The 18,077-nt window shown below is 47.5% G+C and overlaps 1 protein-coding gene across 1 annotated transcript; it reads left to right on the top strand.

The window, feature by feature from the left end:
- The first annotated feature begins 5,968 nt into the window (after positions 1-5,968).
- On the top strand, positions 5,969-15,265 carry SLC25A38 (solute carrier family 25 member 38). Its single transcript, XM_057431467.1, is given in 8 exon segments — positions 5,969-6,016; positions 6,018-6,089; positions 8,235-8,356; positions 8,967-9,051; positions 9,881-10,060; positions 10,483-10,651; positions 11,245-11,411; positions 12,727-15,265. Coding segments are annotated over 8 exon segments (966 nt in total). The 3' UTR covers positions 12,850-15,265.
- Positions 15,266-18,077: the final 2,812 nt, after the last annotated feature.

Here is an 18,077-nt window from a genome sequence, read left to right as displayed (position 1 = left end):
CAGTTGGGGTTCTTAGTTTTTAGTGTCTTTAGCATCTTCCTCCCTTTTCCCCGGCATGTCCTGCCCTGCCTGCATTGTGAAAGGGAGGATGGAATTACCAGCAGACCTCTGCACTCTCTGAGCAGCATGGAGAGGTGCTTTAGAAGCACGTCCTCCCCTACCTCAGATTCAGTACTGAAAGAAACTGGTTATGTTTCCAAACTCAGGACACTTGGCTGCTCCTTCCTTCATCCCATCAGAGTGGACTGGCTTTGTAAGCAGGGTTAAGGCTCACAGCAGGAGCCCAAACTCACTCTTTGGGGAGAAAACGTCAATGTTTCAGGTATCATGCCAGGGCCTGGCTTTGTTGACAGCTCTGAATGAGGCTTCCAGCCCAGAAAGAGCTTAGTAGGTGAGTAATTAGATAGGCAACAAAGAGAAATGCCATATGCATGTGTTTTGTTGTAATCAATGTGGAGGAGTATCTAGGTATGATCCTCGCTCTCCATTCACTACCAAGGCCTGCAGCTCCTGGGCTGGAAGGGTTTGGAAGTTGTAGCTCAGAAATTACACTGTGGTTTGTCAAAGAAAAACCCTTACGGAAATGAATGAGTGTCCTAAGGATGAGTAGAGAAATAGTTACCATGAACAAAAAGATGAGTTGAAAAATACTGAGTGTGAGCTGAGAGAGCAGTAACAGTGATATGCCAAAGCTTCCTGTGGTCCTGCTTGCTGGTAAGCCACAGGCCAAGGTGGTTCTTGCTTTCAGCAGAGCCCTGATCTGTTTGCCAAGGGGATGGTGTATGACTGGAATTACTGCTCCAATTTGGTAACTGTGAGTGACTGGTTTCATAGAATCATAGAATGGTTAAGAGTGGAAAGGACCTTAAGATCATCGAGAGATTTATATGTGAATGGTTACCTATACATATAGATGTACATAGACAAACATATATACATCTGTGTCTATATACCCAAATATGTACACACACATAGACATGCATATATATGTGTATCTTTTATATATATATAAGTATTGATAGATAAATGCAGTGGTGTTCTGAAGCTTTTACTCCTGCTCTATTTCTTCCTACAAGGTATCACTATATTTGAAGTTTTGTAATAAAGACACTGCATGCAGTGTAACTGCACCATACTTGCACCTGAGAAACCTATTTCATCATTAATTCTTTCAGCTTGTGTGTTTTCTTCTGTCCTGGGCAGTGCTACAAAACTGCCAATCTCTCCAGCTGCCTCTTCTCTCCCTCCCTCTTTCTCCTCCCCTAGGAAAAAGCAGAGAATAGATTTATCTTTTCTTCTAGACATTTATTTTCATGTCAGTGGAACATTTCCTGCCCTTACAATGTTTCCACACATTGGGCTGTCCTCCTTGAGGAGAGCAGAACAAAACACAAACAACAATTCTGACCACAGAGAAAGGCTCTAGTCCCAGCAGCAGGATCACATGCAGGACCAGCAATCCAGCTGCTGCCTTTCAGTGCGCGACAGATCCCCCTTGGACAAACAGGGGGGTTTGTATGTTGCAACCACTCAGGTGTTCAGAAAGGGATTCACAGAAATTCAGGACAAATCCAAAGGGTGGTGGACAGCACCACTTATCTCCCCTGCAGATTCACACTGTGAGCCCTCTAGATCAGACCTCGCTCAGCTGAAGCACAAGAGCTAGAAACAATTTCTGCAGCCCTGCAGCCAACCCTTCTGTGAGCACTTTGGGATATGTGCTGGAGCCTATTTGCCCAAACTGGGAAGAGGACGGCCTTTCACTGGTGCTGCTGAGTGTATCTATTAGTGGATATATGTCCCTCTTTTCAGAGGTTTCACTGCTGTGTGTAGCTGTTGGAGTGAGGCTGTTATCCAGGGCTTCCCCACAAAGGTTGTGAACCTGTAGTGTGAGCGCAACATAAATGTGCAGCCTTGTTTGCAAAGCCTTTCACTTCCCTAGCTCTCACTGGAGTCTAAAGGGCACCCTTCCCCCCTCTGCTGCCCCAGCACTGGTTGCAAACCCTTCCAGTGGGGAGGCAGGAGATGCTTTCTGCAGCCCACAGGATTTCCTGCCAGAGGCAGGTACCTTCCTCCATCGCAGCAGCAGCACCAGCACCAGGAGCACTGAGCTGGACCCGACCTCAGCTCTCCTCACAGCCCAGCTGCTTTGAGATGCTGCTGCCTTCCTGTGCAAAGAAAGTAGGTGAAACCCACATCCAGAGGCTGCACAGGACCTGCCCTGTGTTGCTGTGGGTAGCCAGCATCGTTAAGACCTCAGAGCTCCTCTCCTTCCTGAAGAGACAAGCCTGGGAGCAGTCTGCTGCCCTGTCAGTGTCTGGAGGGCATGGAGAGCACAGGAGAGCAGGAGGCATGTTCCTGCATCTGTTCAAGCTTGAGGGTAGGGCCAAATTTTAGGGTCATCCCAAGAACTGGGAGCACAAGAAGGACCCAGCTGCTGAGGCTAGACCATCATGGAATCCCAGACTGGTTTGGGTTGGAAAGGACCTTAAGATCACCTAGTTCCATCCCCCCTGCCATGGACCCCATGTCTGTTCACCCACTTGCATAAAAAGTACCCACCACAGTTGTTATATTGGTCCTGCTCATATCTGCTACTTAGCTTTATATCCTGATCTTGCTTTTCCTTTTTGCTGAGACGATGCACGTTAAAGAGGATTCAGGATGATGCTGGCATATTAAATAGTCTTGTTTTGGCTTCACCATGTCACCTTAAAATAGAGACCAGAGCAATTGTTAGCCACGTTCAAGCTCCAATCTAGAATACACACTTGTTTTCTTTTGATTTATTGGTGTTATTCACAACAGAGGGTCCCTTCTACAGAGGGTCTCTGTTAGAAAGATGGAGTCTTTGATACCACCTATAATGCTCTGTATGTTTAGTTGGACAGGACTTGACATGCTGGAGCATCAGTGACATCAGTGGGGCTCGTCTTGCACAAATGTCACTTGTTGCACTGTGAAAACCTTGCAGCACTTGCAGAGAGCAAAAGGGTATGTTTAAGGACCACCTATTGAACTACACCAGCTAAAAGTGGGATATATGAGGAAGCGCTCACTTAAAGTGTTGCTAGACCCTTTGGGAAATAGCATGAAGTGGGACCTGGTGGATTCTTCCACATCTTTCAGCTCTGCGCTGCAGAAATTCCACTTTAGCAGAGAGAATGGCAGTGTCTGGATCCAAAATGGCATGAAACTTGTCCATATCCGTCTTTTTTTGGCACTATGCTGAAGCCTCCTTCCCAAGGCAACATGGAGACAATGTTAATTAAATCCTTGGCAGCATCTCTGGCTTTCAAGTCACTTGTTCAAGACACTGCATGCAGTCTGGGGATGAGGATGGGAGCTTCTGATTTGATCCTTTCCAGAAGAGTCCTCCCAGCCAGCAGCACAACTCCATTTCTGCTGTGGTAACATCCAGCTGTGCCTGCAGGTCAGAACCAGCCAAAGGTTTAACAAGGGAGTAAAAGAAATGTTAACAAAGAGTATTTGTGTCCTGCACCACTCTTGGCTGAAAGAAGCTCCTGCACAGGAACAGGCTTGCATTATCATGCACAAAACTCCCCTCCTGCCCCAGTAATTGTATCGTAATCCTGTTTTATTTTCAGCCTCTTGAAAACACTGATTATATACCATTATATACCAGTTACGAAGCACCATGGAGATTCTTAACTGTCCCAGGACAGGATCCATAAAGATTCACAACAGAAAATAATACAAACCAAAACCCCCATAACTTTAAGTATTCTGTCTAGATGTAAAAACCAGTTTAGGTAATTAAAAGAGAATTAGATCCTTAGTCTGAATATGTCAATTTTAACTGTAAGACGTGGGCTGGCATGCATTTTGGGTTAATACTTGTACCTCAAAGGCAGCAAGTAATGTTGAGCAAAGCAAAGCTCCTGCTGTGCTACACCAGCTTTGATGCACATGCGTGCTGCTGCGTATCTGTGTGCTGCTGCATCGGTCTGCATTCCTGCTGACTTGGCTGAAGTGCCCAAATGCACAGAGCCAGGTCACAGAAATCCCCTCCTCGGAACAGCAGCAGCATGATTTGGGTTACCACAGCCTCTGCTGACGAGTGCACCTGCTGGGGCCTCATCCTGACCCAACACTGCTCTCATCTTATGGCTGGTCAGGACTATCCGTATGGGTCCAATGTGCTTTCCATAGGTCAGTGAAGCAGCATCAGTGCTTAATTTAAGGGAGCAAAACTCTTCCAGGTCCACAGCAAGCCAAGAACCCGGAGGCTGCTGGTACTGTCAGGGTTTCATGCTGGAAGAGCTCATTTGTGGGATGTGCACTGTTTGCTACTGTGACAGTCCCTGCTTTGCTTTGGAAAACAACAGAAGTGTCCATTGTCTCTCCAGCCAAAGACATACAGGGAGAAGATCCAGCCACACCACGCTCAGCTCCACACAAAATCTCACCTCCATACAGAAACATTTCAAACACATCACGTGGGTCTGTCAGCCTTATTAGAGTCCTTAAGACCACTCCTTTACACAATCATTTAAATGTGTTTTTACTGTGCCTTTTTGAAGGCAAATGTAAACTGCCATGGTTAAAGTCAGAATTAGTCCTGAGAACAAAGCATATCCTTCAGTGCTCAGGCACCTAACCAGTCCCACCCAGCACAGCAGAAACATGCCAAAGGACACCAGCCAAAGGAGCTTTTCCAAAACTAGATATCTCCCTGCCAGTTTCCCTATCAGTGATTATGTATTGGGTTTGTGCGGCAGGATTTGATAGCAAGGGTGCTGCAGGGGTGGCTTCTATGAGAAGATGCCAGAAGCTGCCCACATGTTGGAAGTAGCCAGTTCCAGATGACTCCAAGATGGACTCATCAGTGGCCACAGCGGTATCTGTAGCACCTCTGTGCTAACACGTTCAGAAAGGGTAAAATCCACTGTGTAACAGCAGCTAGGAGAGAGGAATGAATAACGAGGACAGAGAGACAGCCCATGCAGACACCACGGTCAGTGCAGAAGGAGGCAGGCGGTGCAGAGCAGAGATCCTCATGCAGCCCATGGTACAGACCATGGTGAGACAGGTTATCACTGGTGGTGGCCAAATGTGAGAGCTAGGGAAAGAAGCACCAGGAGGGATGGAGTTGGGCTGATCCTCTTCTCCATGCGTTATCAGCAGTCAGTTCATGAAACATAACACAGTCACTGCCTGGAGGAGGGAACTGCGTAATGAGAGAGGAGCCTGCAGAAGGCAAGAGGGGGTCCCTAATGGAGAGCTTTTGCTGGCCTGTGTGTTATTTTCTCAGAGAAGTATATTCTCTTTCTTAAGTGGTCCATGCATGTGGCTGTTGCTGTGCTCACGACTTCGTTTCTAACAAGAGCCCACAGCAGCTGGAGTGTGTTGGGATATGCAGGCCCGCACTCAGCCAGGGCACAGCAAGCTGGTTCCCAGAAAAGCAGCTCCTGGAAGCTGCTGTGCGCTCCTCCCAGCCTCCTTCTGCTCCTCTGATAAGGAATGGAGCTCAGGCCCGTGGGCTGAGGGCTGATGCCAGTCTACAAGTGCCTCACTGCCGTGAAGGTCCCTTCCAACCCCATCTATTCCATGACCCTGTGACTCGATGCTCTGGAAGCTCACCCCTCTGCTGCAGGCCCAGGAGGTGGAAGACCAAGCGGACACCGCGGGGGTAAGGCAGCGCCAGGGACGCGCTCGGGTTTATGAACTGGGATCTCCACAGCGAGGCGGCTGAGGGAAGACACGGAGGCCACGCCGTTATACACCACCCCGTTCCCGCTGCCTGCGCCTCACAGAGCCCGCTGGGTATCTGAACAGCCAAAGAACGTGACAACAGCTAGAGATGTGACAAGAGCCCGGCCCAGCGGTGCGCGGTGAGGCGAATGGCCGCGGTGCCCCCTCACAGGCCCGGCTGCATGGCGGCGACCCCTCAGGCGGCATCGGCCTGCGGCGGGGGTAGGGGGCGCGAAGGGTTAAGCTCAGGCGCATGCGCTTCCCGCCCCCCGGGTTGGCTGCTCGGATTGGCCAGCGGCGCTGCTTGCGTCAGTGCGTCCCGGCGCGCTCAATGGCTGCGGGGCGGCGCTGGGATGCCGCGGCGAGAGGCTGAGGTACGGGTGGAGGTGGTGTCGGTAACGGGCCGGTGCCCCCGGGCTCCCCTCAGCGAGGGGGTGTGAGAGGAGCGGGCCTTGTGGGCCCAATGTGGGGCCGGAAAGGGGTTTCATCCGCGTCCGACTGTCCGTGGTTGAAGGCGGCCGTCAGCGTGCTCCTCGGAAAGCGCCGTGCGGCAAGCCCCGGTTCTGGCGTTCGTCATTAACCAAGCAGCGTTAATGTCAGTCTTTAAGCGGGCCTGTAAGAAAGATGGGGAGAGTTTTTAGCGGGGCCTGTTGCGACAGGACGAGGGGTGATGGTTTTAAACTAAAAGAGGGAGATTGAGGCTGGATGTGAGGAAGGAATTCTGTACAATGAGGGTGGTAAAACACTGGCACAGGTTGCCCAGAGAGGCGGTGGATGAACCATCCCTGGAGACATCCCAGGCCAGGCTGGATGTGGTTCTGGGCAACCTGATCTGGTTGGAGGTGTCCCTGCTCATTGCAGGGGGTTGGAACTGGATGAACTTTGAAGGTCCCTTCCAACCCAAACCATTCTTAAACAGGGGAGGTGTAGGTTGGATGCAAGGAGGAAGTTCTTCCCTGTGAGGGTGCTGAGGCGCTGGCACAGGGTGCCCAGAGAAGCTGTGGCTGCCCCATCCCTGGCAGTGTTCAAGGCCAGGTTGGACACAGGGGCTTGGAGCAACCTGGTCTGGTGTGAGGCATTTGTGTCCGTGGCAGGGGTTGGAATTGGATGACCTTAAGGTCCTTTTCAACACAAACCGTTCTGTGATTCTCTGTGGGGTTTGAAGTGCCAGGAGGTGGCAGTGAGTGTGGATGGGAAAACCGTGCCTTAGCTAAGCAGGCCACGCTGTGTGTGGGTGTGTCTGGGACAGGTTTAAGGGAGAGCCCCGCTAGTGTCCGTGGCACTGTGTGGCCTTGGTGTTCACTGGGAAGGGTTGGAGGCACTGCCAGCAGAGTGCCGAACAGAGCTGGATGGGATTAGGGCTGAGACACAGGGAGTCTATGGTGGTGGGAAGGAGGCACCCACTTCCTTTTACATGGCAAATGGTTAGCAAATGGTGGCTGGGAGATTGCTGCTGTTGCTGTTCCTGAGGTTGCAGATGGAGATTTGACTGAAAATATAAAGAAATCTATGTGGAGATCCTGAAATACCAATCAAAGATCACTTGATCCCCACTCCGCAGGCCCCCAGCATTGCTTTCCCACTGGCTAACCCCCCTGTGGCACCTCAGCCCAAAGAAAAGGTTGGTCAGATGAAGAAATATTTACAGTGGGTTGTGTTCTGAGAGATGTAGGGGCACTTAAAATAGTTTTGAACTTGACAGTGTGTATAAAAGAGGTGAATAGCCAGCAGGGCCAGGGCAGTGATTGTGCCCCTGCACTGCACACTGGTGAGGCTGCACCTCAAATCCTGTGTTCATCTCTGGGCCCCTCACTACAAGAGAGATATTGAGGTGCTGGAGGGGGGGCCAGAGAAGGGCAATGGAGCTGGTGCAGGGCCTGGAGCACAAGTGTGATGGGGAACGGCTGAGGGACCTGGGGGGTTCAGTGTGGACTGGGGGGGACCTGATCGCTGCCTACAACTGCCTGAGAGGAGGTTGTAGTGAGGTGGGGTCGGTCTCTGCTCCCAAGGAACAAGGGACGGGACAAGAGGAAACGGCCTCAAGCTGCACCAGGGCAGGTTTAGATGGAGCTGAGGAACAATTCCTTCCCCAGAGGGTGCTCAGGCATTGGACCAGGCTGCCCAGGGCAGGGCTGCAGTCACCGTCCCTGCAAGTGTTCACACAGCGTGGAGATGAGGCCTCAGTGCCATGGGTTAGTGGTGGCCTTAGCAGTGCTGGGGAATGGTTGGACTGGGTGAGCTTAAAGGGCTTTTCCCAACCTGGATGATTCTATGATTTTGTGACATTCAGAAAATTCTTTCCAACCACCGAATTGCAAGGACATTGTGGAACAATCTCCCAGGGAAAGCAGAGAGACCAAACACCAAAAATAAAACTTAGGCTCTGAAAAAGTTTCCTGTGCCATGTCCTTAGCATCTGGGATTTACTCGTCTTCTTTTCCTTTAACATGCATAATACCAGCTGCTCTGTTTCTTCTGGTGCCATTCTTAATTAAATACTCCTTTTCTTCCTCTTCCAGATGCATCCAGTCTTAAAGGCCTTTGTGTGTGGCTCCATCAGTGGGACTTGCTCCACACTCCTCTTCCAACCCCTGGACCTGCTGAAAACTCGCCTGCAAACTCTGCAGCCTGCTGTGAATGGGTAAGAAAGCGGGGATGTGTGTGCACAGGGGCTGTGGGGTGCTCCACCATAGGCTTCCACCCTCGTCTGGGGTTTGAAGTTCATAGGGCTTTAACTTGGATACTGAGAGTCTTTCTGAAATAGGAGCTATATTTTTATAACATAAAGGATTGATAATTTGCTCCAGAAGAGAGAAAATGGGTGCTCTTGTGAGCATTTTATAACATGAGGTTGCACTTGATATCATGCAACCTCAACGTTTGTCTATTCTCACTGGAGAGACCAGTGTTTGCTGGAATGGCTGCCTGAAAAATCCTCTACTGTTGTCACATAACATTTCCAGGTGTGCAGCTACTCCCGTTTGCTTGGTGTAGTCAAGTATGACTACATCTACTGCTGCTAACAAAGGGAGTGAGCAAATGAAAGTGCTAATGACAGAGACATGTATTACAAATAGCAGAAAGGGATGGAGCAGCCCTGGAAGGAATACAAAAAGTAGGCTGAATTGAGAAAGAGCACCTCAGAGGTGCTGGGGTAGTGCACAGAGGTACGAGTGAAAGGGAGTGGCTGTGGAGTACATCTGCCACAGTGCAGAAGCAGGTCACCTCTGCAGTTCTTGTCTTCCTTTCAGGTCCAGCCGTGCTGGGATGGTAACACTGCTCTTCAGGGTTGTTCGTACTGAGAGTCTTCTGGGGCTCTGGAAAGGAGTCTCTCCAGTAAGTGGCTGTTTTAATTCTGACTTCTAAAAATAAGTAGATAAATAAACCTATTGCTTCATAGGATCCTAGAATAGTTTGGGTTGGAAAAGACCTTAAGATCATCCAGTTCCAACCCCCTGCCATGGGCAGGGACATCTCACACTAGACCATGTCACCCAAGGCTCTGTTCAGCCTTGCCGTGAGCACTGCCAGGGATGGGGCATTCACCATTTCTCTGGGCACCCTGTGCCAGCGCCTCGGCACCCTCACAGTAAAGAACTTCTTCCTTAGAGCTAACCTGAGCTTCCCCTGTTTCAGTTTGAACCCATCACCCTCTTTTATTACTAACTATGGCTGCCAGGATTTAAATAGCCAGCTCTTGTACAGTTGTGAGTGAAACCATGTGTGTGTTAGATTACATCCTATTTTAAGCAATTAATGTTGTGAATTCCATGGATTTGGTCATGGTGGTCCTTGTGGTTTTGGAGTCCCCAGCAGCTGAACACTTTGATACTTTTGCAAATGTGGGGTAGCAACTGCACCAACTTAATATTTTGTTTTGGAATATTTTGTTCCTAGAAAACTGAATCAATTGGCTTTCAGTGCCATACATCATAGAATCCCAGACTGGTTTGGGTTGGAAAGGACCTTAAGATCATCCAGTTCCAACCCCCTGCCATGGGTAAATGATTTGTACTTTGTCTTCTTTCCTCAGCATGTTCGCTTCGGTGATTTTTCATTTTCTGCCAAGCTTCCTGTCAAGTTTAACAGTCTTTACAATGTTCTGTAGTACATTTTGTCTTATGTATGCTTTTTCTTTCTTTACCTGCGTCTGTTTCCTCTGAAGTCCTTTGCAAGATGTATTCCTGGGGTTGGGATTTACTTCAGCACCTTGTACATGATGAAGCAAAAGTTTCTAGTGGACCGGTCACCCACAGCCCTGGAGTCTGTCCTTCTGGGTGTCACTGCACGTGCAGTTTCTGGGGTTTGCATGTTGCCGGTGACTGTAGTGAAGACCCGATATGAGGTGAGTATGACTTTGTCACACACCTTCCTTGCGATGAGACAGAAATTCCTCTATCTGGAGAAGGTTCCTGCCTCTTGGCTACAGCCAGGGATGTAGTCCTGATTTCATCTGCGCTATCCCATTGTGCAGGAAATGCCATACACCGATATTTAGGCAAGAGTTGTTAAGATGAAACAGGATTCACCCTGAGATTTTTAAGTTCCAGTTGTATAGAATGTTTGTGTAGCGTTTTTCATATTTTACCTTCCTGAAGGGTTGTTTTAAAGGTAGGTGAAACCTGCTTTTGGCCTTGGGCTGTCCTCTATGCTGCTATCTTGGGCATACTACAGGGTGCATACTACAGGGTTTTTTGGCTGCTATGGTCTCAGGCTGTGTATAGGGCTCCTTGTCCTGTGTGAGTGACTGACTGTCTCCCCTTGCAGAGTGGAAAATTTGGCTATGGGAGTGTATATGGAGCTCTGAAGAGCATCTATCAGACGGAAGGGGTTCGTGGCATGTTCAGCGGGCTCACTGCCACGCTACTGCGGGATGCTCCCTTCTCTGGCATCTACCTGATGTTCTACACACAGACCAAAAACCTCACACCTCAGGGTAAGGCTGAGCACTGGAGGCTGCAATGGAAAATGTTTATCTTCTCACCATCTTGCCCTGCAGTTGCCTGCTTGCATGCTCTGCTTGTTGCCCTCTACCTCAGCGGTTGTAATTAGTCTCTTGTAGGGTTTTAGGTGGGACATTCACATTTTGGAGAACTCTAGACCTATAACTCGAAAATGGAAATTGGCCCTAAATTGATTGATTGTCTTTATGCAGACTGGTGCATCAGGTGGGTTAGGGAACAGTTGAAAGGGAGGATGTCTTGAGTGCTGGTTATCTTGTATACTGATCAGTTTCGACTAAACCAGAGCTTCTGTGATGTTAGAATTGGCTGGGGCAACACCTGCACAATCTTTCCTTTTCTGAGTAACTGAAATTCAGCTCCCCAGCAAGTGAGGCTTTTTAATAGTGCTAACTTTACACTCGTAGCCCCTTTTCCCCTTGAAAGGCTTCTCTACCCTGCATGGATTTTAACTTCCCTTAGACTCTGACGCTGATTTTAATCATTTGGTAGCTTTTCACTTTGTCACGCAGCATGAGTGTTCCTGGCCTGTTTCGTGTCTGAGTGCATTCCCTTTGCTCTGTTGCAGACGAGCTGGATCCAGTGCTCATGCCCTTGCTGAATTTTGGCTGTGGGATCTTTGCGGGGATCTTGGCCTCGCTGGCAACGCAGCCTGCTGATGTCATCAAAACACACATGCAGCTATCCCCACAGAAGTACCGCAGGACAAGCCAGGCCATTGCCTTCATCTACAAGGTGAGGTGAAGCCCTTCTCATGTGCCCCTCAGCCTCACTGGTGATCTCCTTTCACGAGGCACAGCTATTGTAAGAAAGCTGTTGCCTTTTAAAGGAGGTGAACAAATGTGACTGATACGCTCTTGCAGTCAGGCTAATCACTGTCAGCTTAAGAACCTGAAGTGGGTCATGCTGTGGGAGTCTGAGGCTGAATCTTTTGTTTATGTGCAGACCTGTTCAGTCTTAAGTGGAAGGTACTCCAGTTGATGCTCTGAAAGCAGTCAGAAACTTCAGCCCATTCCTTGCATTTCCTGGTAACTAGAGGGGCCATTGTGATGATGTGCTCCTCTTGAATTTATTACAACGCAGTGAATTTGCTCCCTGATTATTTTATCATTCCTCAGCCCACTGTCTGTTTTCACAAAAAATTGCAATTGGAGAGCAGGCTCAGAGTACTGGAGCACAAAGGTGGGCGTATTCCAGTAAGCATCTCTCCACACAGACCTGCTTCATGTTTTCAGGCTGGTGAATGATTTCACTTCAGTCCTGTCTGCTACATACTGATTCTTACACTGGTAGTGATGGAAAGCTCTTGGCTTATTTCATTGTAACTTCATTTCAGCGTAGCTTAGTATGTATGCTTGAAGCAGCTGTGCTTGGTTTATCGGTGTAGGCACATCTGTAGTTACCACACTGGGGCAAAGGGTTTCTTCATTGTGAAGGGCTGGTTTCAGATACAAGCCAGGTACAAAACAATTCTTTGCCCTTTGGACACTAAAAGAGATCAATATTCAGGAATGGGATGGAGATAGAGTCAAAGCCCACCTTTCCCTTCGTGCCCTCAGAAGGGCAAGGCTTTGACAGGTTTCCTCTGCTTCTGTATTGAATTCTACTCCTTAACTGAAATCTATTTGTGCATGTTTTTTTTTGTGCATGCTACATTTTTCTCTCATCAGAATGTTTTTTCACTTCAGTACTCGCAGATCTCAGCTTTTATCAGAGCAGGTAAACCAAAGAATTCATTTTCCTGAAGTGTTTTGAAACTGTTGCACTCTCAGCTTCTCTTCGTTGGGCTTGAGTGTGGTTTTCCCCATCCATTGTCTCCATCCTGGCATTCCCTTCTTCACTCACTGCTCTTCCTGCTTTCTTGGGTAGGCTCTGCAGTTGTACAGTGCTACAGGTTCTTCCTCACCATTCAATGCTACTGAGTCTTTCAGAAACGATTCTGTGTCTGAGCTGAAACCTGTCGTGTGCTGTTCTGTGTAATACACAGTGAAAAATGAAAACACTAGAGGCAGGTTGTGATGGATTGCTGTGTGTTTCTCTCCCGTTGCAGGACTTTGGGTTGGCAGGCTTTTTCCGAGGCGGTGTACCCCGTGCCCTCAGACGCACTCTCATGGCAGCAATGGCATGGACGGTGTATGAACAGATGATGGAAAAAATGGGCTTGAAATCTTGACTTTCTTGCACAAGAAGTGACCAGCTTCACTCCTGCTGCTGCTTGCTGTGGTCAACTGGCACTAGGAACTTCCCAGTTCCACAGAGGAATAAGCTTTGCTCAGCCAGGAGGAAGAAAGTCCTGATACAGGGGATTAGGCCTTTTGGCAACTAGAGGAAAGGAAGGGTTGGATCTTTGTGTCACTAGATCAGTCCATTCCAGAAGGACTTCACTTGCAGACTGCCATGGGCAATGGCAGGGTTTCTACAGCCTGATAACTATGCTAGGAAGCCCCTTTTACAAATAGCTGTGTTCACCACCTTTATTCAGTGAGACATTGCTGAGCCAAAAGCATTTGAGGCGAAAACAGTGGTTGAAGAACCTGCCAGCCTGATCCTCGCTGGTCTGGCCCGGAAGACGACAATGACCCACTGTGTGATGTAGATCCTCCTTCCTGCTATGGTTTGTTCTGTAGATCCTCCTTCCTCATATGCTTTGTTCTCGCAGGGGAGCGTTGCAGACCACGGTGGGAAACTGGATGTCTCTTACTGTGTATATCACAGGAGTGGGTGGAAGAGAAATGCAGTGCTGAAGGAAAGCCAGGAACATTGTTTCTGTCATCACTTTGTGCTGTGCATGGTAGCAGAGAAGGTAACTGGTACCTCCTTGCTGTGTCATGTGTTATCATGTAATTAAGCGTCTTAACATTCTTGAAATGTGCTTCTGCCTCTACAGCAGTGTTTGCACAGGAATTAAGAAGCATAAGGCACTTTAAAATTGATTGCTACCAAAGTTGTACTTCTTCCCTGAGAAACGTTTTTCCTGCTGGTCTCACAATATCAGGAATGCTCAAGTATTACATTTTTTATCCAGTTGTACTAGAGATTTATTTGCTTCCTACTATCCATTTGTTAATCCCTGATCAACACCCTAAGTGTGAGCTGGTCCTTAGGTGTAGCTTTTAGGGTCATAGCTCATAGTGCATAAATGTATAAAGGAAGTAGATATAGATACTGACACTTTAGATTTCCCTTAAAATCTGCTGCTGATTGCATGTGGAATATGTTTGGGTTTGGAAAGAAAAGGCTGGTCTTTTCTGTTTGAAGAAGTTTGAAACATGAGTGTTTGGTAGGGAACTTGAATTCTCTTTGGGCTCCACACAGACCCTTCGCAGTTTCCTGACTTATTGTTTTCTCTTAGCAGGATGCCCACAGTTCAGAATTCCCGAGTTTAAGCTTAGATAAATACATTTCTTTTCATCCACTGTGCCTTCTTCCTCATTCCTACTGTGTTAAGGCAGACCTCAGAGCGTGTGCTGTCCAAACTTGGGTACAGCCTGCTCCCCTCTTCACTTGTGCCTCTGCTGGCTGGCTGGGTTGGAATTGTTGCAGCTCTGTTGGCATTGCCAAGCTGGGCATGGAAGTGTGCATCTTCTTCTGTAGTGTGCCTTGCAGAGAACATAGCTTTGGCTCTTCTTAAATATCTAGGGATATTACAAATCACTTTAGAAACAGAGCAGATGTCTCTGAACATAAAGACATGGCACTGTAGCTGTACAAACAACCAGTACTACCTACCTGTTTGTAGTTCAGAGAGGAATTTGCACAATCACTGCCTGCCCTGGCAACCTCCTGAGCACAAGAGTAGAGGGGATTTGGGTTGTAAAAGATGTTCTTTACCAGACTCCTACTTCAAGAAGGTTTGATGACTGACGTGAAAGTTAAGTGTGAGTAAAGTGTAAGGTGGCAGGCTGGAGGCTTGGGAAGTGCTGCCTGTTTTCAGCCTCAGCCTGTCTGTGAGGGGACCGTGGTGCTACACAGTTCAGGAGTCTCCAAGAATGGTGGTGAAGGGTCCTGTGTGTGCATATCTACCTGTTAATAGAGCACTGCATGAGATCATTCCCTGTTGTGACTGACAAGCTGTCAGATTCCCTCTGCTGCTTCTCACTGTCAGGCACGTGGGCACATAATTGGCCAAATCCTAAGTATGAAGAACTGTTCCTTTCTTTTGCTTCCCCTCCTACCCTTAGTGACTTGAACTTGTGAGAGTACATGAGACAGTGGTAACTGCACACCCTGCTGGTAGTTATCCTGAGCCAGGTGGTAAATCTTGAATTAAGTAACGTCCTCATCAGAAACCTGAAATGCAGGGACACTTCAGTGGCTTTTATGCCCCGTACTCCTGCCTGGTCCAGTTACAAAGGAAGAACTAGAGAATTTATTCCCATGTGGCAGTGTTTTTAAGTCCACTGATGCTATTTTTTTAGGTCTAAAGCAGCGTTAGCTTTTGTTTTGGGAAAGTTCTTCCATTCCTTTTCTTTGTGGAGAATGAGGAGGCTCTTTGTTGTTGCGGCAGAGTGAAAAGTGCAGGCTTTTTGACTTGTGAATTAGCCTGGGCTCCTTTGAGTTTAAGAAACAGAGAATCTAAACTGCACCAGCCTTTGCAATTCCAAAAACTTCTGCGCATGTGAGCTGGGGAGAGTGAGTTTTGTGGTGTGAGTTTTATTTATTACTTCCTTTGTCAGGTCTCTCATACATGGGGGAAGGGAAAGCCTGAAGTGCTGTTTCACTGACTCCTGAAAGCTGTATCACATAGGCAGGCACAAGACTTTCTCAGCTCTGATCCTTAGCATCCTTCACCCTTTTGCCCTCTTCAAAACCATTTTGTTTCTGAAGTGATTTATTGTGTTTCTTAATAGCTGTAGGAAGTCAAGAAAGACAAATGTGTGGACTTGAAGCTTAGATAGATTACCCCTGAGGTTGTGTGCTTCTAATCAACAACAAATGGCCACTGTACAGCCTAAATGCAAAGTAAATCAACTAAAAGATCCAGATACAGGTGTTTAATCACATACCTGCATCATGACAGCAATTCAACACTAATGATCCGATCAGGTAATCACTTCCAAAGCCATTTTAGCTTGATGCCAGGGAAGGTGGTGTGATGCCTTCTATATGTGGCAGGATGCAATCATATTCCTCAGAATGACCTCAGGTACGTATTAGTGAACATGCTTTGGCTTTGCTTGCCCTGTGCAGCTGTGGTGTAAGAGCACAGCTGGTTAACATATTGAGGCAGTCAGTATTTGAATTGTAAGGTCACAAGAGAAATAATCTGGTTATTTATGGTTTAGAAACTTCACATTTCCATTCTTCCTGTGTGAGTATTCCCCCTGAACTGTTTAAACAGAACTGGAGCTTTGGAACATGGCATAGGTTTGAGTATTGTGAGTGTTTATGTGTCTATATAAAATATTTATGTGAGAAGGTGTATTATATATTTCTATTAAAAACTGGTTGCCAAAATGAACCATGTCACCTCTGCAGCATTTCATTGAAAACCCCAGCCCTCAAAACCAATCAACCCACAAGGGGTGGGATGGAATAGAGTCTCCCAAGAGAACAGAAAAGGAAAAGAAGTCTCCCAAGAGAACAGAACTATTGGATGAGTTCAGAGCATGTACATGGCAACACATATTCTCTTTTTCTGTGAGTTATAATATACACTGGCTGTGCTAGTGCAACCTAAATCAGCTTAAATGGAAAGAACACATAACAATGCGGAATCTTGTCTTTTTCACAGCTTCCTCCTCCTGCCTGCTGTGTGTAAAGGCTGTTGGAAACAGAAGCCCCATACTAGCTGGTAAAATACCCACCTTTAGGACAGTGGGGTTTGAGCACTCTGTGGGGGGACTGTTTTTAATCTCCTGCTAACCAGGTCTTTGCTACTCAGGCAGTCTGATCTCAGCAGGGGACAGGACATTGTGCCTGGGGCATAACCCTCTGCTGCAAGGTGATGCTGGGCTCTCCTCTTGCTGCCACAGTGTGGTCCTGGGATTCATTAGCAGGTTGTGCAAAGGAAAGCACTGCTGTTATTGATACTGAGATGTGCATCTGTAACCCCTTCTCTTTTCAGATATTGCCTAAGTGATACATTCTAGTATGGAGTTATCTGTGTGTAACAGTCCTACCAGACAGTCCTGGTGTGCAGCCTTGGGCCAGCTGGACCTGAATTGCTTGTGCAGGTACTTGATACCATGTTATGCTGGTGATAGCGCCCAGTCCTGCACGCAGGGCTCCCCAGAGCTCTCCTGCTGCCTTGGAGAACCACCTCCAGTGTAGAAAACATTGCTGCTTGTGCTGCTGAGAGCTGCCCTAGCTATGAGAAGAGATAGCGGACAAGCTCCTTAATCCTCTTGGGTAGTAGAGGGTGGGAAAGAGAGGGAAAAAAACAGTTTAAAGGCACTGTCCTTGTAATAAAACACTGAAATAAGGATCCTCTTTACATAGAAAAACCAGGCCAAAGCAATACTTGCTTTTTTAATCTATTATGTGCCATAATCACTGACACCACAACTGCACAAAAATTATTCCTTATCTCACACACTTCTAGAGACTCAATGTGGAGCTCCTGAATCCCTTCTGGCATTGCTTCTGGGCTCAAAGTACCGAGCCGATTTTCCACTTTGCACTGTCTCCATTTCCAATTCGATCACTATAAAATGCTTTGGGAGATTTTAGCGTAGTGCATTAAGGATTTTTTTAAGTAAAAATAACAAAAAAAAAGCCCAGCAAGAGGTTAAATGAGACCTCCACAACTTCTGTATCAGGTGTTAGGCAATTCTGGCTTTGTAGGATAAGAAGTGAATAGTGACAGGAGGGACGTGGTCTAAAATACATGATCGGGTAGATACATTTCCATCTGAATAACATGTCCATTAGTGAGAGAGGTTTATTTTAAAGTATCTCAGCACACAGGTGAAAATAACCCAAACTTTCAGGTTGCTTAAGAAAACAATGTGAAATATTTTAGTGTCAAGCTTTAGCATGACTTTTCCAAGCCCTCTCATGGGCTCTGGAGCTCATGGTCTGCCAGAAAGGTCCAAAACTAGCAAGAAGAAATAAGTGAAGTATTAGATATATCCAGAGGAGTGTGGAATGCTTACCAGCAGCACTCAGAATGGTTGATGCTGGAAAGGACCATGGGGTCACCTAGTCCAACCTCCCTGCTCAAGCAGCTGCTTTGATAACATATTTAGTGCGATATTTGTTACTGAACTTCCATCAATTTGTTCAGATACACTTTGAATGCAGATGGCTTTTGGTGACACAGGGGAGCTCTCCAGACTAAATCTACTGCACACAGTACGGTAACACCACCACCTCCCCTCTTCTCCCCACAAGCTAATAGTCACATCATATCTGTTAGGAGATATATTGGACATAGCCCCGTCGTGTCAGCTCTCGCTA

The sequence above is a fragment of the Pezoporus wallicus genome, unplaced genomic scaffold (assembly GCF_028554395.1).
Source record: "Pezoporus wallicus isolate ANWC-B61680 ecotype Strahan unplaced genomic scaffold, APGP_CSIRO_Pwel_v1 scaffold_11491, whole genome shotgun sequence".
Classification (NCBI taxonomy): domain Eukaryota; kingdom Metazoa; phylum Chordata; class Aves; order Psittaciformes; family Psittacidae; genus Pezoporus; species Pezoporus wallicus.
The sequence above is the reverse complement of the archived record's forward strand: the minus strand, read 5'-3'. Positions and strand labels throughout refer to the sequence as shown.